Source organism: Solanum verrucosum, unplaced genomic scaffold (assembly GCF_900185275.1).
Source record: "Solanum verrucosum unplaced genomic scaffold, falcon-dt-bn FXZP01000182.1, whole genome shotgun sequence".
Taxonomy (NCBI): Eukaryota; Viridiplantae; Streptophyta; class Magnoliopsida; order Solanales; family Solanaceae; genus Solanum; species Solanum verrucosum.
Genome location: NW_026020378.1, coordinates 3,069,562 through 3,087,149, shown reverse-complemented (window position 1 = coordinate 3,087,149; position 17,588 = coordinate 3,069,562). Strand labels below are relative to the sequence as shown.

Below are 17,588 nucleotides of genomic sequence, written 5' to 3'. Positions count from 1 at the left end.
TTTTTTTAAAAAATAATAGACAGCACAGTGAAAGCAGTAGACATTTTACAGTGAACAAAGAAAACAGAGGAAAAAAACAGAGCAGTGATATATGATTTAACATGACATGTAATTTAAATGATACCATTTTTATAAAATACAATACAACAAATACTATATTAATTACTATAGAAGAATTAATTTTTTTTTTTTTAAAATAATAGACAGCACAGTGAAAGCAGTAGCATTCAGCAACATTTTACAGTGAACAAAAAAAACAGGGGAAAAAAACAGAGCAGTGATATATGATTTAACATGACATGTAATTTAAATGATACCATTTTTATAAAAAATAAAAAAATGTAAGATATATTTTAAAAAAGAGAAATACGGTGTAGAACTGTAGATCAAAACAAAAATTTGAATGTTTTTCTAAATTCCAAACGTAAATGAAATTTGCATACTTAAGTACTGATTTTCCAAGTAAATTAAATTAAAATTTCAAAAACAAATAAATAATTCTAATAGTAGTTAAATGGGTCTTTTGACGTCATTTGTATTTTATCTTTGGTACCTCTAAAAAGAAAGCAGTGAAGAAACAGAGTAAAAAAACAGAGCATTAAAGGCAGCAAAGCAGTAGTATCAGAACTTCAGATTTCAGAAGAGAAGAAGAGAAGAAAAGAGACCATACCTTTCAATTCGCGAGGAAGAAAGTAAGAGAAGAAGAGTCGACTGAAGGAGAAGAAGAGAATCGCGAGGTTGAAGAGAATCGAGAGAATCGCGAGGTTGAAGAGAATCGAGAGAATCGCGAGGTTGAAGAGAATCACGAGGTTGAAGAGAGAGTCGCGACTGAGTCCCAAGTTTGGAAATATGAAAAAAAAACCCTAGTTTTGACTAATATTAAGTCCAAGACCTTTTTAAAATTTTAAAACTAAAAGGCGCTGCCATTCAGGTCGCCATTACGTCGCCTCACGTCGCCTCACGTCGCCTAATTGGTCTCGCCGCGCCTCACTGAGAAATGGCGTGATAGGCTCGCCTCGCCTCGCCTTTGCGCCTTTGGCGAATGGCGAGCGCCATTAAGAACACTGGCTGAGTGTGTTTCTTAGTTCTTTTATCCAAAAGGAATACATTCTTTAGACTGTTGGTTTGGTAGACAGTTCAACTGTTTTAAGTACTTCACAGGCATTTTATGTATCCATGTAGTCCGAGTTATCCAAGTATGTGTATTGTGAAAAACATGCTATCTGATGGGTGAAATTGAAGTTTAGAAGAAATGTAGAACCTTTGATATGTCAAATATGGGTACACTACGTGCGGATGTATAGATGGTGGTGTGCAAGCTTGACCAGGTACTTGATTAGGAGCTTAAGCAATGTGGGTAGTGGAATATCATGATGAAGTCCTTAAATATTGTCCAGATGTGATTCATATAATGTTAGAAACCTCAAAATGCTATAGAATTCCAATCTTGCTAAGCTTGTATTTCTTAGGATCTGGGTTAAAGTGAATCCATCCCCAGCAAAGAGAAAAAAAGAGAAATAGTAAAGTAGAAGGAAGATAACCAAAAAATGGTTTGTCGTAGTTAATTTGGTAGAGTTGGTTCACCATTAGAGTTATCTATTTTGATTATCATGAATCTGATTGCTTTCGGAGATATTTGTTCCAAGTCAAAGTCTAGTAGTTTAGCTCTGAAGCAGCATCTCTTATCTCATAGTATTAGCTGGCTCATTCTCTTTGATCATTCTATTGTTCTTTCTCTACAGCAATGGGAAGGTCTCATAGAGTTGCTGGGTTCCGAGTCTAGAACTGCTGGTGGACTTGAGTTTCTGAACAAGTAATTGCTTAATACTTGCTCACTTTGAATTAGTGGATGTCACCTGTAAACATGGTGTCAAAGCATTTCAAATCTTTGAAGTTTTTATGTTTACTACTGCACAGGTACAGGGACTTTAGGAGATCCCTACTGCAGGTTCATGGTGATACACCCACTGATGCTGCTCGTAATGCAGCTGAAGCTCTCGTCTCTGTATGTCTGACACCTTTTTATAATAATGAAGAATAACATTTTATTGATATAAAAATTTCATTTTTTGGGTGTATTAAGATTTTGCATTTGATATCCAGGCCTGTTGAATGTAAGATGTTAACTTAAGCGGCTACCTTAAGAAACTGAAATAAATTAACATAAATGAAACCTGGCAGCCAGAATGTTGTGTAGGTTCCGATTGAAATAGTTGTTAGGGTGCTTATATCTATTACCTAAGAAGAAAAGCTTTCTGTTTGGCCTCCTCTGAGTCAATTTATTTTGTTTACTCTGCAGCTCATGAAAAATCCTTCCACGCCGCAACGCTTTTGGTTACCTCTTCTATATGATTCAGTGAGTACCTCTCTGATTATTGATTTAGTTCTTTGCTCAACGTGCCAGATCACTTGTAAATATTCGAAGGTGTAATCACTCTTTTCTTTTGTTTTTGTTTGCAGCTATAGGTTTGATGTAGCTTGTTTTTTTTTCTTTCTAGTTTTGAATAATGATTCATTGGGGGTTTATATTAGTTTGCTCCTGCTCAGGTGCTAAATTCTTGCTTAAGTAAGAAAAGAAAAGAGAAGCTGGCCAGTGGGTATCTGCTCTACCATTTGATTGGGTAGATAATACTCCTATTATTTGTGGCTTAACACATGAATCTTAGTTCATATCAAATTGGAACTGATATATTATGCGGGGCATTTGTGCTCAAGTCTTTCAAATGACAATATACCTAGTGGGTTGGAAAATGGGTACCTGTAATGGTGGATGGGTTGACATCTATTTATTTAATTCAGGCTGAAAAGTTCATCATGCTTTCAGATTTATATGTTATTTAATAGCTGGTGCATGTTTCATCTTTGACCTCATTCCCTTTTCCTCCTTTTCTTCCTGTGCAGTTGAAATTGTTAATGTGGCAGGAGCGACCGTTGGTTAATGTTTCTCAAACTCAGCTTCTCTTGAATAAACTGCAAGAATTGTCCATGGCAAGATTGAGGCCAGACTTTGTTGAAGCTGACTTGCCATCTGATGCCTTAAGCTCTGTCAGGCTCGCACTTGCCACTAACCTGGGTCGTGCAATCCTTGAAGAGTGACTTTGTTACCCCTGTTTTCTTGCTTGAGAGGTCACTGGTTGCATCTTTCCGACATGCCTTAAGTGTTATATTAGTACCTTCTTTCCTCTCTAGTAGTGTGTTTCGGGAGTGTGAGTAACATACGAAAATGGTACACCCTTTCTTGCAGCAGAAAACGGAATCCAGAATGTCCGTTTTGTTATTTGTTTCTTTTCTTGAAGAGGTAAACTTGAAAAGCCTACATATGTGAAGCCACTGCATAATGAATGCTCTTGCCTCCTCTGAGCCACTTCTGTCACCTACATGCTGCAGACCTAGACAGAGAGCTAATCCGTCGAAAGCATTTGGATGAGAACTTTGGGCTATGGGACACTAACCGTAGCTTGACAGAGTGAAGATGACTATAAGTATAAGGTTTCTTGTGCTGCTCCTACCAAGAGATCCTTTTATTTATTTTTTCTTTCTGGATTTGGGGTTGGGGGGGGGGGGGGGGGTTGGGGTGCCTACGATGTATATGTTTTTGTAAACCACCACGAAAGTTGTCCCCCCTGCCTGTTGCCTGGTTAAAGTGTTGAGATAGAACTCTGTAAAAAGTTTGTTGGCTAATTGTAATAATCATGTCCTATAATTGTTTTGGTCATTTATATCATATGCACTATCAATATTCTAAAGGGTCATTTGGTCGTGGTATTGAAACAAGAATTCCAAGTTCCAACGCATTCCTGCACAAGTTCATACAGGTTTGGTTAGACGCAAGGTAAAAAATAGTCGACATATAACCTACACAACATTTGGTTGGCCGTACCAAATAACACATACATTATATTATGTGGGAGCTTATGGATTGTATTATTAAAAATGCAGGTAAAATATGAAATAAGAATGTGCATTAACATAGATATTAAAACTATGTACAACGCTTTAATATCAAATACATTCTCATTGATCATGTCCACTAAATTCTTTCATGCATAACATTTCATTTATTGTTGATTATTGCATTATAACCCCAGCGAACCAAATGATCCCCAAGTATAGGACCTCGAAATTTGGTGGAACATTATTTAGAGAATACACATTTATCTATGGAATTTTCTCTATTGTGCATTTTATAGTCTTAGGAGATGCGAGATAGCACTTCTTAGACCAAAAAGACGGGTAAAACTTACCCGCCGATCTCTACACCAATCCAATACATGCATGCCATGTGTTTTAATTTATTTTACTTAACCTTAATTAATTAACATGTGTTTTACTTCATTAAATCACATACGTCATTAAGTCACATAATAATGAAAATTGCATTAGTTTGGTGTATACACCCGGTTCGGGTAAGTGACATTTATTCTTTTCTCAAATTTATGTTTTCTTCTCTCATTAACCCAAAAATGTCTAATACACTTATTAGCGATTAATACTATTTATCAAAAACATTTAAAACCGAAAAGGAATGCCAGCGTATCGTGTCATAAAATTTTGATAATTTTTTTTTGGTGTTGCTTTTGTCGCCTTCCCAATAGCGTGTCCAGAACCTAAATGATGTAAAAAGAAGTCGCAACAACTAACATTACGCAGAAAATTCATGCGCTATATGAACAAATGGTCTAACCCTAACGGTCGTCAGCCATTTGAAATGATTCGCCTGCATTTTTCTGAAATGATTTCTGTCAATTTGTATAAATAAGTAGTACTTGATTTGATCTAAAAGTGCATAGTAGTGTAGAAATTCCATGCACTATGTAATACTCTTTTTTAAAAATCAATTTGTTGTCCAAAAGCTAACACTACTTTTAATATACTCAGGAGTTCTTTCTATACTGAAAAGTGAAAAGCACCAAGACATTATAACTATACCAATAAAACCACAACTTCCATCTCTGTTTTACACATATGAAGGCATTTTCAATCACATGCACAACCAAATAAATACCTGATTCAAGGTAAGGCAAACTTAAATTTGACACCAAAGCATTCTACATTACTTGTTTCGTTGAGTTGATTCTGAAGGCAAAGAACTTTGAGACTCCAGTAAAATCTCCTGAATCCGTTTCTTCAACAGTTTATCTTTGACACCTGCTAGCATACTACGATAAAACATCTCCAGTCGGACAAGCTTTCCACGATCCAAGGACTCCAACATGTTTTCCCATTCCTTTGCAATGTCAAATGAACCTCCACCACGTAACGAGGCTGGTATATCTCGCTCTTCAAAAGGTTTCCCAAAGGTGGCACCATGAAGAATGCTAGCATACCTTTCCATTAGAGAGAGTTTTGACTGAAGAAGCCTTACATCCTCTGCTGCCATAGACAGTTTCCTCTCCAATTCTACCACATCTTCAGGTTTCTTTTCTGCACCACTTTTATCGCCACCATCTTTCACACTCTGTTCTCTAAAATCTGCATCTAGAGGTGGCCAGAGTGCCATAGTTGGAGAGTAGCAATCAATCATCTTACCATTTCCAAGGACACCACTCCATCCTCTACCCCAAGACCACATCTTATATCCAGCATCTGCCAGAAGAATAGTATGGGCAGCACCACAGACAACTTGAACAGGTTCTGGAAATTTAGGCCCATATAGCCCAGCACAGGGAATCAACAGAGGAAGACTTGCATCACCTGCATCAGGTCCACTATAACTTGCTTCAGGACATAGGCCAAGGCCTTTCTCCATTCCCCATGACCACACATCTCCAGCAGAAGAGACAACACTTGTGTGAAATAAACCACAGTCAACAGAAATGAGAAATGCATTCCGCGGTAATCCTTTCACTGGTTCAGGAGATAACATACTTTGGGTTGTCCCTTGACCTAATTGCCCATTATCTCCCTGGCCAAATGTCCAGCACACACTTTCTAATGTTTCACTTGGACTTTTCTGAGCTAGTAAAGCAGTGTGAAAAGCTCCACAGGCTACCTCATACACTGTCCAAGGGGCATCTGAATTGAAGGGCTCAATAACTTCAGGATACTGTCTGCTCTGCCTGTCTCCCAAGCCTAACTGACCATGGCTGTTGCCACCCCAAGAATAACAAACAAGATCACTCCCTTTGTAACCTTCCCCAGCAGTGACTAATGCCACAACATGCTCATTTCCACATGCCACTTTAACAACTGTGTGTCCATGGAAATTCCAGATAGGTATTGGGCTGCAACTGCTAGTAAGAGAGAATTCACTCTCAATAGACTTGTCTTTCTGTGGTTCAGGAAAGTTACCCCACATCCATAGAGATCCAAGATCATCAATTGCTGCTGACATCATTCCGCCACCTTTAACCGAGGAAATCTACAGGAGAAAACAGAATTAGACCTTGAATTTCAACGTATTTCCTCATTAATTTCAACTTGTTCGTACCATCAGTTTCTTTCTCTCTGAGCCACTAGCTGATGAATTAGGGGAACCTAACTCAAGGAATCCCTCCAATAAATGAGGAACCAAGGAATTTTCTCCATCAAAACCAAGTTGTCCATCCACAAGGTAGTCAAGGAAAAGAATGATTAATAGCACATGCACAAGACAATTGCAATTTTATAAGTTCAAGCAAATAATACTAAATGTATAAATCAAGGGATCTCTCAAGGATACAGACATTGTATCCCCAGCCCCATACTGATCCATCATCTGCGAAAACAAAGAAAAGTAAAAAAAAAAAAGAAGAGGAAGGGAAACAGTGTCTGGGAGTTCAAGATAATTAACGTTGTTCCTTGTAAACAACATTCTTGCTCTTCTTAGTATCAGCATTCTTAATAAGCCAAAAATTGTAACTACCTGAAAATGTTATTGTTACACCTTCACATATAAGAACAAATCTCATGGTTTCATAATTTTAGCATCTTGGATAAAGCAAGCAAATAATCAGAAGATGAGGGCATAGTGTTCTGAGAAAATTGTCTTAAAATATAAATGCTCTCAATTCCCCACTGTATCACTGATGAACATTCACAGAGATCTTACCTGCCTGTAGCTGTAGAAAAGAACGAAAGCGAATCATTGCAAACAGCAATACCCTTGAAAGCCAAAAATTCTGTTACCTGATTTCTTTTCCCTTGCTGCTCCCGTCATTCTAAACATGACAGGAAGCACTCTTTGGTGTTACTCCAATTAAGATCACCTTATCTTCGGAATGACATGACATCATATTGAATCACCCTCTCTTCGTTTGACTAGGAAACACTTAGCCAATTTGAGTCTTTAAAGAAGAGTGAACTCGATTGAAACCTCCAATAGGGATTAGATAGTTAGATTAAATCCATAGGCCATGTCAACTTACCTAATATGTAAATCTTTTCAGTTTAAGGAACACGAGTGAGTTAGCAGCTATCTACCTAATTCATGGTAGAAACCTTGAATACTCTAATACTAATCCCTTCGTCTAAATTTATGTTATAATGTTTCACTGGACAAAGAGTTTAAAAAACTAAAGAAGACTTTTGACATGATAATTACATGCCAATAATATCATTTTAAATGAGTAGCGGTGAGAATTCTGTCTTTTCATTTTATGGTGGTAAGGGTTTAATGTGTCATCTCATAAAGAATTAAATGATACTGTGAAAGATAAAACACAATTCTTTCATCTGTATTCCAAACTGATATAGTATTAATGGAAGAGCGCCAACTCTGATCCACTAATAGATTATTGAGTTGTGGTAAATGGTAACACAGGGCCATATTAACTATGCCCCGTGTTCGGTAGAACTCATAACTATCTGCTCGATCCTCTATATATACCTATATGTGTATGTTAAAAGCAAGTACAGATAAAACTAGGTAAATTTAAAAACCACACACGTAATTCAGAACCGACATCTAGTCTAAAATGTAGATCCACCACTACATCTATGCACATTTCATAGATCAAATGAACTTATTCTGAAAGAATACACAAATAGCAAATTGTAGAAGATGGGCCTTAACAATCCCATGGCTTTTATATCTAGAAGCAACAAGAAAGTTCAATTTCAATCTAGTGACAAATGAAATGGGGATAGCCAACCTAAATCACATTTCCACAGAGATGAACTTCAAGATTTCATTTCCCAATCAAATAATTTTTAGAAAAAGCAAAAGTTGGAACAAATTGAAATCATTTCAAATGGTTAACCTGAAACGGCAAGACTGTGATAAGCACCAGCTGCAATAGCAACAATCTTTACCCTTTTATCTCCATCAGAATCAAAGTTGATTCGGGCAGGGAATAAGTGGTCAGTTTCAGAAGCAGTACCAAGTCGACCGAATGTTCCTCTTCCCCAAGAATAGACATCCCCATTTGCTACCATTTGCAAAAAAATTTAAATTTTGAGATAATATTGGTTTAAGAATAAAAGGGTAAGTTGAAAAGATGTTTGTTTACCAGTTAGAGCAAGTGTATGAGCTTCGCCGGCGGCAAGTGCTATGATTTTATTAAACAAGTTGCCGGATCCTGATTCTGATGATTCCACTTCCTCCGCCATTTCTTCTCCTCAACAGGATATCACTCTGTTTTTATCTCTGATTTTTGGGCAATGATTTGTTACTCCCATACTTCCAAATATGGGACTCAAATTACTTTATTCAAATACTCATTTTACTAATTTTGAATATTTCACTTGAAAAATTAAAACTTAAAAGTTATTAATTTTTTTTTGAAACACTAAAAAGGACGCAAGATAAACGTATTGAATCAAAAAGATTATTTAATATATGTGTAAAATTTAATATTTCTAAACTTGATTTTCTATCTATAAGAATTGTGGTGGAGTGATGAATACTCATTTAGAAATTTAGATTCGAGTCCTTCTGAGTGTGGTAAATACTCATTAGGAAGTGCGATGAGATAAAAAAACTTGATTTTAAAAAAAAGTATGGATAATTTTATATAAATTTAAATATCTACTTGTGTATACACAATATTGAAAGACATGAATATCAGCTCAGATCAAGTTAAATAATTCGTATTATGCCCAAAATATTTCTCATTCAAGCTTTTTATGTCTCACTCCTTTAATATTATGGTTATGTTAAGCACTTGTCAATAGAGGCCATTGGCCTTAGGAGTCACGATAATTTATTCAATTAAATCTTTCCTTTCCATTTCTAAAGATTTTAATTACAATATCTAAGTCATAATGTTTTGGACAATTTTGTTTTTTTCAAAATAAATAAAGAGGAGGAGATAAAAGAATAAGACTGATAAGTGATAAGGATGATGTAATTTTTTGGAAGTAGATGATACTGACACGGGAATTAAGGAATTTAGAATATTATTTAATTAATGTGTGAATATGGCATAAGGACACGAAGAAGTATAGTTGATTAGATACAATAATTTATATTCATTTTTACAGTAATTAAGATTGAATTTAGGATTTCACGTAAGATAAAGTCGAACTTGATAATTACACAAGACGTACGGGATTCATCTTCTATCTAATGTTAATTTAGGATTTAAATATATTTTTCATTAAATTTCTGGTTTAAATATATAAGTATTCCTCGCATTATATTTTGATATAATATCTTTAATTTTGACGAAAAAAATATGTGGCAACTTTAAATTTTCCAATATTAAATATCCGATTACTTTATAAATCCACTTATTTAACAAATTTCCTCCACTCCGAGTTCTTTATCTATTCTTTTAATGAAAATGTTTCATCATCAAGGAGAAAAAGTTCCTTATCTTTTTGTTTTATAAATTGGAGATGCAATTAATATAGGTGTCCACTTAACCGAGCGAATCGACTAAAATTGAACCAAAACAGCACAAGTGGGTCATCAAGGCCAAATCAAACAAAAAGAAATGCAACGAAAAACTCAAAATATAACGAGAGTACTATAAATTCACAAGTAACAATACGACCAATATATAAGACCACAACTAAACAAGACATACAATAGATTATTTTTACAAGTCTATAAGATGAAAAACGGTTGGGAAAGGCAAGCACAAAATATATGTGGACGATAGGGCAATAGCGGAAGAAAACTCAAGTCAAAACTTTTTCTTCTATTTGAACCAAGAGAAGATAAAATAATGCAAGAAAAAACATTGTTTGAGGCACCAAACAAATCAACCGAAGCAAGCAAAATAAATTAACACACGAGAGGTCAAGTTTAACGTGGAAAGCCTCTTTGGTATGAAGAGTAAAAACTACAAAGCCACAGCTCCACTAATATCAACAAGAGTTACAAAAGTGTTCTCCAAAATGACCACCAACAAAGTGCCAAAAAATGAGCAACACAACTACAAGATATATAGCACCAAAAACTAGAGAAACAAAAGGAGTAAAATCACCAAAACACAGCTACTGTTCACGAGCTAAATCTGGAGCTATAGGACTCTAAATCACCCTCTCTCAGTTTCCAATCATAGATTAAGTTGAAAGGAACAAGCTGTCCAAAAATCTGCTCAATCGAACAAGCAACAAAGCGAGAATTGCGATTTGAAATTGGCTACTAGGGCTTGTACGAAAATGTGCACTCTCTCACTTTTCTCTAAATGGCTGCCGATCTATCTCTTGTGATTCTTCCAAAATAAGACCTAACAAAAAAGTCTTACATATGCACAATAATAGTAGGCTTATGGACAAAGTGGGCTAAATTTATCCACAAAGAAAAGGAAAGAGATCCAAAACCTTAAACTTTTATTTATCTACACAGGAAGGGAAAAAGACCCAAAACCCAACAAAAACTACTAACATCTAGTCCAGCCATGACTCCGACATACCCATTAACTATACAAAACAAAAAGAAGACTCCAAACTCATCAACTCCGGAAGAAATAGAATGTACCAATCATCAGATGGACTCAACCACATGCAACAAGGACATACATGTCTACTTGATAAGTGAATGCAGCGCCTCCAAACAATGGTCAGTACTACTAAAATTCAACGAGGATTCAAATAGAGCACCAAATTTAGAATGTCTTTAGATACGCTGCTGCTTGAATATATATACATACTTTTGTAGTTATATATAATTAACACAACATTACAAGTCAACTGATCATCAAACCCTAAAATAATTATCGAAAGGGCCTAACTCCCACAATGGCTTTGCCTATCTTCCCCTTGCATATCATCATAAGCAGATAAATTCAAATACTTGTCTTGTTGCTCAGAATTAGCCCTCACATCCCTCCATCTTGCTCTGCATATCACACACTTAATTGATCTTCTTCTGTTACTTCTCTTCCATGCCATCAAACATTCTTCATGTAATGGATTCCTACAAGTCCCACAAGCTGCTACTCTTTCTTCCTTGTTCATTTCTTCCAAACATATTGGACATGTTACACCCTTCTCTATCTCTATTTTCAACGGTGAACATTTTGACCGTTCTTGAAAAAATAACTGGTGAAACCTGTTGAGACATAACATAATTAAAAAATTAGAACTATGCACGCTATTAATTGCTAATTGCTTAAATTTTTTGATGATATGATCACATACTATAATTTGATATGGAATTATAGCAAATAAAAGAAGGGAAGTCTTAGAGTAATAGTAAAATTTATCCGTGTGGTGTGACCTATAATTAGTTACGTCACTACTAAAAAAATGCAATTTTGCAATGGACGTTCCTATCAAAATAGAGTCGAAAATATGGGATTTTCCATGGGAAGTCTGTTGAAAATGTTGTTGATGAGGCAATTTCATATGAATATTCATATGTTTTTGGTTCGAGTCCTGAAATTAGTCACTGATTTTTGCGTCAGGACAAATTGCTTGCATTGCACCCCCTTAGTGTGTGATCATTCCCCGAAATCCTGCATGAACATGAAATGCATGCTTTGTGTACTCGACTTCCCTTTTATTAAAACAGACAATATAGGTCCTAAAGTTGATAAATCTCACTTCAAAAGAAAAAAAAACATTCACGTATTTGGTCCATGAAAAAGAAACATGCCTAGACAGCATGATAGACCCGTTGAGACATAATATAATTAAATAATTAAAAATTCTGCTCCTGCATGTCTAACCTTTCTCGAACATTAGGGTTTGCTAGTGATTCAATTGAGATAGGTAAGCTAAGAAGGCGTTGGAGCTCGCATGGCCTGAGAGTTCGCCGGAGAAGACACATGTCATCAACTGAGACACCCAATACACGGATGAACACGAATAGTATGTGTTTACATGGGGCGGTTCGATCAGGGCAACTGCATGATGGGGTGGTGGAGAGGTTAACAGTGTATACATTTCCAGTTGCACCTAAGATAAAGAAAGTGGTGTCGTAGTGGTGGAGGAGGCGGAGATGGTGGCTGACTGCACGGATAATTCTGTCGGCGAGTGGTTGTGTTGGCATCAAATGGCGGCGATGGTGGTGGTGGTGGTGGTTGTTGGAAGGGGTGGAACTAGATCCAATGGATTCCATTTTTGGAAAGTTATAGAAAAGTAATTATGGAATTTGGATTTGGTATATTTTGTAGGAAAAGGAAAAGTGAAAAGTGTGATAAAGATATATTCTTTGTAGAGTTGTGAGGAAAAGTTAGGGTTATACGTATCAGATACCTTTGACTTGGTTCTTTCTATTTCTGTTAAAGGCACGTCATGTATGTACCAAATCCAAAAGGAAAACATGACTTGTAACTTTTCTTGTAGTGAAATTAATAGTGGATCAATAAAGTAGAAACTTAAAATTGTTATGTGGAAACTTAGAATTAAAAAGTTACAAAAATAAGATATTTGGGATGACTCAGTTGGTTTGGAGGGTGGTTATCTATACGAATGATCTGAGATTAATAAGCCCTCAATGCATTCTGTTGGGATATATACTCTTAACTATATGTTTAGATATAGTATTTATTATAGAATAATTATTTATTCAGTTTTAATAGACCATATTCGTTTATGGTGTCTGTTTACTTATATAGTAGATGATTTAGTGTATAGAGTTTTAGATTATACACATAAGATTAAATCATCGGTTTTTATAAGTATAATTTTTTTTTCACAATCTAAGATGGAAATCGGACATGTCATCGGTACAATTGTAGCACAAGATTATATGTAGTTTATCTTGATTATGGGAATGATACAGTTCCAACTTCTTGGGCTAGTACATTTTGTATAATGTATTTAACGGGACCGAGTAGAAATAATTGCTTTAGACTGACTCACAAAAGCATATTCTCTAAACTATTAAATGTGCTTATATTCTTAATCCTGATATAACTATTATGATCTGTATATGTTAATTATCGTTTTGATCTATTAAAAGGTGAGATTCTGAGATGGGTCAATATACCTGGTAGTTTGGGTGATAATAATATATATTGGTGAAATAATAAGTTAATTGACTGAATCCATGTCTCGATATAGAGATTGATGATATACCTTTTTGAGAAGCTTATAAGTTTTCATCGTGTCAAACCTTACAAGTGGATTTATGAATCCGACACATGAAATAAGTTAAGCAACGCTCTAAAGGAAACTAGTATTTGAATTCAATTCGTCAGTAATTTAATTTATTGATTAATTCTTAACATGGGGAATTACATGTGTTTAATGGGGAATTTCGAAATATAAGTGCAATTACGAATTTCTAGTGGAATGATTTATAATTTATCATGGTAATAATTAATTATGTGGTTCCTACCGTGTTCATATTTAACTAGAACTCAGAATCTATTCTAAGGGGAAAAGAGAGAAGTATGTGTCTTTCTCTATTTTAAGGAAAGAGAGAAGTACATATCTTTTTCTATTCTAAGGAAAATGAGAAGTACATGACTTTTTCTATTCTAAGGAAAGAGAGAAGTATGTGTCTTTTTCTATTCTAAGGAAATAGAGAAGTACATGTCTTTTTCTATTCTAAAGAAAGACATGGTGTTCCTTCTCCTCCTTTGACTAGGAAAAAATCTCTATAAATAAGGATTCTTCTAACCCTTGAAAGTGAAGTTTTATATACGATGATTGCCCACCCAAGTATTGAGAGAGTTTGGAAGTGAACTTGGGATCAATGTAAAAGACTGCAGAACTGCCGTCCAATTTGTGGACTAGCTTGTGGATTCGCTTGAAGGTACCTGCTCACGCTTCAAGAGGTAATCCTTGAATTAATTTTTAGGAAGTTTTATGTGCTCTAGCATGATTGTATGTGTTCTAGCACAAACATATGTGTTGTCTATTATTCATGTAAGAAGTATGATTCTGGTATGCTTTTTTTTAGCACAAACATATGTGGAACCGTAAAATAGTTGCATTTAAAAAAAAGAGAAGATAATTGATTTAACATACTTGATCAAGCTAGCGTTGCAATCTAAAACAATTAGAAATAATACTTTACTATTATCCGTGCATCGTGCGGGCACATATACTATAGTTTTATATTAAAAGTTACAAATTTTACTAACTTATTTTAATATATATGGGTCAAGTGGTATAGGGTATTAAATAAAGTAAATTAAAGACTTGACCCATTAACCACCAACTAAATAAATTAATTATTTAATAAATATTCATCAATTAAATGACCGTAGTTATCAAATAGTTTACAATTACCAAATCGACTTCACCGACTGATTCAAATTTGACTGGGAAAACTATCAGGAGGAATAAAACGATAGTTTTTTAATGAAAATTTCCAAAAATGATCTTTCGGCTCATTACATAGAGAATACATACTTAAGAGAGTAATTTGAATTCCTTACAACCAAGCTCGTCTCATTGAAAATAATAATATTGATAATATTTGAGTTCGAGTTGAACCAGTACCGTGAGTGATACTAATAATTGCACAATGAGTATATGATTGATATAGTTTAAGTTATATATACGTTGCCAATAGTAGAAGAAATTTATTTTATTTTTCTTATTTGATTGCACTAAATATGTAAAATATTTTAAAGAGAATAATAGAAAATATGAACTATTTCAAATTCTTTTTTTTTGGATTCATAAATCTTATATTTCATGTAGTTTATGATATTATTACACTCACCATATTTATTTTTGGTTTAATTATTTTTCTAATGATTCAGATACTGCATCAATGTAAAAATGAAAAAAAAAAAAGTAATGAGAAGGTTTTCTTAAATTGTGTATTGAAGAAGATAATATATTCTAAAGCAAGGGCATATATGCCATTTTAGTATTAAAAAGAAATAGGAGATAAATTGTTTTATTTGACCAAAAAGAATTTTGGCAAAATAAAAAAAAATAAAATGAAAAGAAAAGGCTGCAACCTAGCAACAAAAGAAAGAAAATAAAAGAGAAGTCCTAACCCTATTTGGAGTCTTTGTTGAAGGAAGCTGCCGCAACTATTTGTGAAGATCGAGAAGGAGAACGAAACTCGTGGGTCTGTCTTTCCATTCGAGTGAAGCTAAAGGTGTTGAAAAATATTTTAATAGGAGAAATAGAAGTGGAAGGTAACTTTCTGAACTTAACTTAAAGATTTATATTTGTAAATTTCATGACTATAGAATTGGAATTGTAAGTTTAAGAAAATAAGGGATAAAGAGATAGATGAATCTATTAAATTCTTGAAATTCGAGTGGGTACATTCAGTGGCGGAGCTAGAATTTTATCAAGACTGTTTAAGATTTTTTTTCTGATAAGTGAACTGAATGTTATTTGTTTAACCTAGGGATTCTACCATGAACGATCCCAACATTTGTCAATATCAAATACAAACAATCGGTTTTTTTTTTCTTTTTGATGCATTGATTTTATATGATAAAAATATATGATTATTGTATGTAAAGTAAAATATTGATTGAACAAACATAGGCGTATCTAGGATTTTGAGATGATGGGTGCACTAATATAAAAAGGTTGATCTATGATATAAATTTGATCGATTTGACATTTAGGTTTTTACTATTGAAAACTGTTAAAATTTTAAAATTATAGGTCTAAAATTAATTCTTATAAATATGTATTTATATATATATATACATACACACACCAATTACCACTTAGAAAAGTGTTATCTAATATAAGAAAGAAAAATACAACAAGATAAATATAAAATTCAAATTTCTAACCTCGCCGAGAGAGGTGCACCCAGTCATAATCGCATTATGTGATACTTTAAGTGTGGATTCACACATCTATATCTCAATATTTTTTAAAAATATAACACTACTATATATGACCTTAGAAGGGGACCATGGGTTTATATGAACTTGGTGACCTTCCTTAGATACAACTCTGTGAACAAATGTGTCTACTTTACGAAACATAAATCACACCATCAGAGAATTCTTTTTTCTTAAATTTACTGATATAGCCCTTGCTAGTGGGAAGGTAAAACTTGCATATTGTAACCGATATCCCTCATGTACGAATGTACTGATATGAATATTTGACTCCTTTTGAGGATTTCACTGTTATTGGTTACTTCTTAAAGAAGAAGGTCACAATGATTAAATGATTCGTTCTTAAAAACCTCTCAATTATAAGATTGAAATGAATGTATTTTTAAGAGTTTACTATTAAATGTTTACATTGATTTTGCTTATATGAGACATATAAGATTGAATATGGTTATTGTTTCCTTTAAAAAGACATTTATTACATGATTCTGATTATCTAACTAGCATGTTTTTTGACTTGTCCCTCATTAAAAGGGTTGTGGTTAAGTGTTATTACTCAGTGAGCTAGCGTCTCACTCCTTCCTAAAGGTTTTTACGTAGAACTCAACTGATATTAACGAGGATTTCATTAACTAGAGAGTGTTAATTAGTATAATCTAGTGAGTCGGGTAACATCGCGTAGCAAGATATTTACAGAATTGCTCTGATTTCTTTTATTTCAAAAATCTTAGAATAGCTCCATTTGTCCTTTCCTTTATTAGAGTCATGATTATCACTTCGTTTTGTAGTCATGGGATTTCCTTGAACTTCTTTTTATTATTGGAGATGATTTGGTATTTTTGTGTTGCGATTAAATTATCGATGGGTATTATGTCTGGTTTGAGAGTTGTTATTAGTTGTGTTGTTGATTTCTGAGACAAGAAAAATTAGGATAAGCCCAAAAATAAAGGAAACTCTGCCTGATTTTCTGTAGAATTTTGGTAAGACTTGCTTTGGAATTCTCTCACTTAGCGCCGCTCATCATCCTAAATTGGGTAGTGACAAAATAAGCATGTGAGATATTTTAAATCTCATACGATGATATAAAGCTAACAGTAAAATAGTTTCTTAAATTGATAAATATCTATAGTCGTGATTGTTCTCTATTTATTATAGGAAAATGTCTTTTTTTTAATTTGTTTGTTATGGATGGTTTTAGTATAAGTTGTTCTTTGGTCGTTGCACATGCATGCCTAGTATGTTAATATACTATTTTATAGAATAATATTAGTAATAAATGTCTAACAGAATATCGTCACTCAACCCATATATTTCAAAACCAACTACTTTTTCCGTCCTAATCTGTTTCATTTGAATTGTTGTTTTGAAGAATTTGTCTCATGATGCATAAAATTTATTGTTAAAAAGAATAAAAAGAATTCAAGAACAACTCATTCAAATGGCAAAACATGCTATTTTATGTAATTGCCTCATTAGTATCCAAAAGAAGATAAATAG

General features: G+C 34.0%; 3 protein-coding genes across 3 annotated transcripts in view; 1 reads left to right on the top strand and 2 right to left on the bottom strand.

Moving 5' to 3' along the window:
- The window catches only part of LOC125838546 (nuclear pore complex protein NUP85), a 34,952-nt gene extending 31,237 nt beyond the window's left edge, over positions 1–3,715 (top strand). The window contains exons 15-18 of the mRNA XM_049517591.1: positions 1,743–1,813; positions 1,918–2,005; positions 2,300–2,356; positions 2,902–3,715. Coding sequence (XP_049373548.1) covers positions 1,743–1,813; positions 1,918–2,005; positions 2,300–2,356; positions 2,902–3,096 — 411 coding nt within the window. The 3' untranslated portion in view covers positions 3,097–3,715. The remainder of the gene's footprint in view (positions 1–1,742; positions 1,814–1,917; positions 2,006–2,299; positions 2,357–2,901) is intronic.
- A 1,254-nt stretch (positions 3,716–4,969) lies between these two features.
- On the bottom strand, positions 4,970–8,545 carry LOC125838607 (ultraviolet-B receptor UVR8). The gene is made up of 5 exons (XM_049517662.1): positions 8,430–8,545; positions 8,181–8,348; positions 6,662–6,697; positions 6,431–6,546; positions 4,970–6,361 (listed from the first exon to the last, which is right to left on the bottom strand). Exons 1-5 carry the CDS (start codon positions 8,527–8,529, stop codon positions 5,054–5,056), a joined length of 1,728 nt encoding a protein of 575 aa, XP_049373619.1. The 5' UTR covers positions 8,530–8,545; the 3' UTR covers positions 4,970–5,053.
- A 2,430-nt stretch (positions 8,546–10,975) lies between these two features.
- LOC125838752 (uncharacterized) lies at positions 10,976–12,447 on the bottom strand. Its single transcript, XM_049517792.1, has 2 exons — positions 12,042–12,447; positions 10,976–11,422 (listed from the first exon to the last, which is right to left on the bottom strand). The coding sequence occupies exons 1-2, from the start codon at positions 12,431–12,433 to the stop codon at positions 11,098–11,100; spliced, it is 717 nt and encodes a 238-aa protein (XP_049373749.1). The 5' UTR covers positions 12,434–12,447; the 3' UTR covers positions 10,976–11,097.
- Between the last annotated feature and the right edge of the window lie 5,141 nt (positions 12,448–17,588).

Coding starts and splice junctions, on each gene's coding strand:
- LOC125838607 (XM_049517662.1), bottom strand. CDS start 8,529: ATGGCGGAGGAAGTGGAATCATCAGAATCAGGATCCGGCAACTTGTTT. Junction 8,349..8,429: donor TCATACACTTGCTCTAACTG/GTAAACAAACAT, acceptor TGCAAATGGTAG/CAAATGGGGATGTCTATTCT. Junction 6,547..6,661: donor GGGCTGGGGATACAATGTCT/GTATCCTTGAGA, acceptor ACTACCTTGTGG/ATGGACAACTTGGTTTTGAT.
- LOC125838752 (XM_049517792.1), bottom strand. CDS start 12,433: ATGGAATCCATTGGATCTAGTTCCACCCCTTCCAACAACCACCACCAC. Junction 11,423..12,041: donor AACCCTAATGTTCGAGAAAG/GTTAGACATGCA, acceptor ATGTCTCAACAG/GTTTCACCAGTTATTTTTTC.